We start from the raw sequence: 1,746 nt of genomic DNA, 5'->3' as shown, positions 1-1,746 counted from the left end.
TTTCCTCGGGTGCTGTTGCTTCAGGAACAAATGGCAGGAGAATAACCCAGCAAGGGGGGCCGTCTTCACTAGAGCATGGTGGGCATAGCATTGAGTAAGACAACATGGTGTCTAGAGAACTGAATCCAGGCTGTCTACACAGGTGTGGGAGACCAAGAGATTTAAAGGGAGGATTTCCCCGAGAGCTGTGGGAAACCCATCTGGCAAGGAGGGGTTCCTTTACGCCTTTTCTAACAATTAAGAATTTGGAATGAGTTGCCTTGTGAACCAAAACACACAGTCAAAGAGGAAGCTGGCATTGTTCCAGACACTTCACCAAAGTGTGTTTTACTTTTTGACTTCATGGTGGAAGGGGAGAATTGATGGGAGGAACGGAACTCTTGGCCATGTTGCATGAAACACCCTCTGCTCAGGGTGGGGAAACATCTTCAGCACAAGAAGGGAGCCTGTGATCACAGGGCAGGTTTTTGTCTCACTTCCACATGAACTTGTACCACTGTGCGAGTGCCACCACTCCTAATTGAGCAACAGTAATAATCAGCCTCGTCCTCAGGCTGGAGCCCAGAGATGGTCAGAGAGGCCGTGTTGCCAGACTTGGAACCAGAGAAGCGATCAGGGATCCCTGAGGGCCGATTTGTCACATCATAAATCAGGAGTTTGGGTGCTGTGCCCGGGCGTTGCTGGTACCAGGATACATCGTTATAACCTCCGACATCACTGCTGCTTCCAGCACAGGAGATGGTGACTGACTTTCCAGGGGCGCCAGACACTGAGCCAGGCTGAGTCAGGGCAGACTGGGTCCAGGAGCCTGAAGAAAGCAGAAACACACTCTGGTGAGTTCAGTGCTGGAACCCACGAGGGCATTAGGAGGAGGAGACTAAGGCAGTCATGATAGCCCTGTGGTCCCTTCCCCGGAGGCCTCACCTGTGCCCTGAGTGAGGAGGGTGAGGAGGAGCAGAGCCCAGGCCATGGTGCAGATGCCCCAAGAGCGTTAACGTCTGAGCCCCCAACCCTGGGCCTGGCTCCCCCAGTCTTCTCTTATTCCCTCTCCCTGCCTCCCTGGAGGGAGGGGCCTCCATGCAAATCTGCTTCCTGCACCTGCCTCTTCTCACCCTTCTCTGATCTGACCCTTTATTCTAGATACCTCTCTCTCAGTGGGCAGCAGAGACTAGCTGAAGGATTAAAGCTTTTTGACAACTATTTTCTAGGTCGGGACATACTAAGCCCACCACAATGACCAGGAAATGGAGTCAATGTAGAATGTCCCTGTCCATTCTGTTCCAGGAGTCAAAGTGGGTCCTGGCTGAGGAATTCTAGCACTTGAACTCAGTCCTCTGAGAGAAGAGGGTGAGGACAGGGTCCCAGTCAGGCTCGGAGAGAGGCAATCATGCAATTTCCCAGTCACTAAAAGCAAACCTGGGTACTTCTCGTTTTGCTTTAAAACTCCCTGGTCACCCTCATAGGATGGCTTCTCATGCATTGATCTTTGTCCTGTCTGTGTATTGGCCAAAGGCTGAGGCCTAAGTCTGAATGCTGGGGTGCATTTAATGACCTTTTTAGAAAAGAACTCCTTCAGTTATAACATATTTGGGACACTACCCCGATGTCCCTTTAGAGATGCTCAGAGGGTAGCAGCTCCCACGACTTCATACAAGTCAGGGTAAACCACAACCATGACCTTCCCCACATCCAGATCCTTACTGCGCCCTGGTGGCTACAGATGGTAAATTCCAAGCACCAGGGAAG

At 51.5% G+C, this 1,746-nt stretch overlaps 1 gene segment (V, D, J or C); it reads right to left on the bottom strand.

Annotated features, from left to right (window-relative positions):
- Positions 1-452: 452 nt before the first annotated feature.
- On the bottom strand, positions 453-1,007 carry LOC109378003 (immunoglobulin lambda variable 2-23-like). The segment is given in 2 exon segments: positions 453-808; positions 925-1,007. Coding segments are annotated over 2 exon segments (402 nt in total).
- Positions 1,008-1,746: the final 739 nt, after the last annotated feature.

This window comes from Hipposideros armiger, unplaced genomic scaffold, assembly GCF_001890085.2.
Source record: "Hipposideros armiger isolate ML-2016 unplaced genomic scaffold, ASM189008v1 scaffold_1686, whole genome shotgun sequence".
Taxonomy (NCBI): Eukaryota; Metazoa; Chordata; class Mammalia; order Chiroptera; family Hipposideridae; genus Hipposideros; species Hipposideros armiger.
The sequence above is the reverse complement of the archived record's forward strand: the minus strand, read 5'-3'. Positions and strand labels throughout refer to the sequence as shown.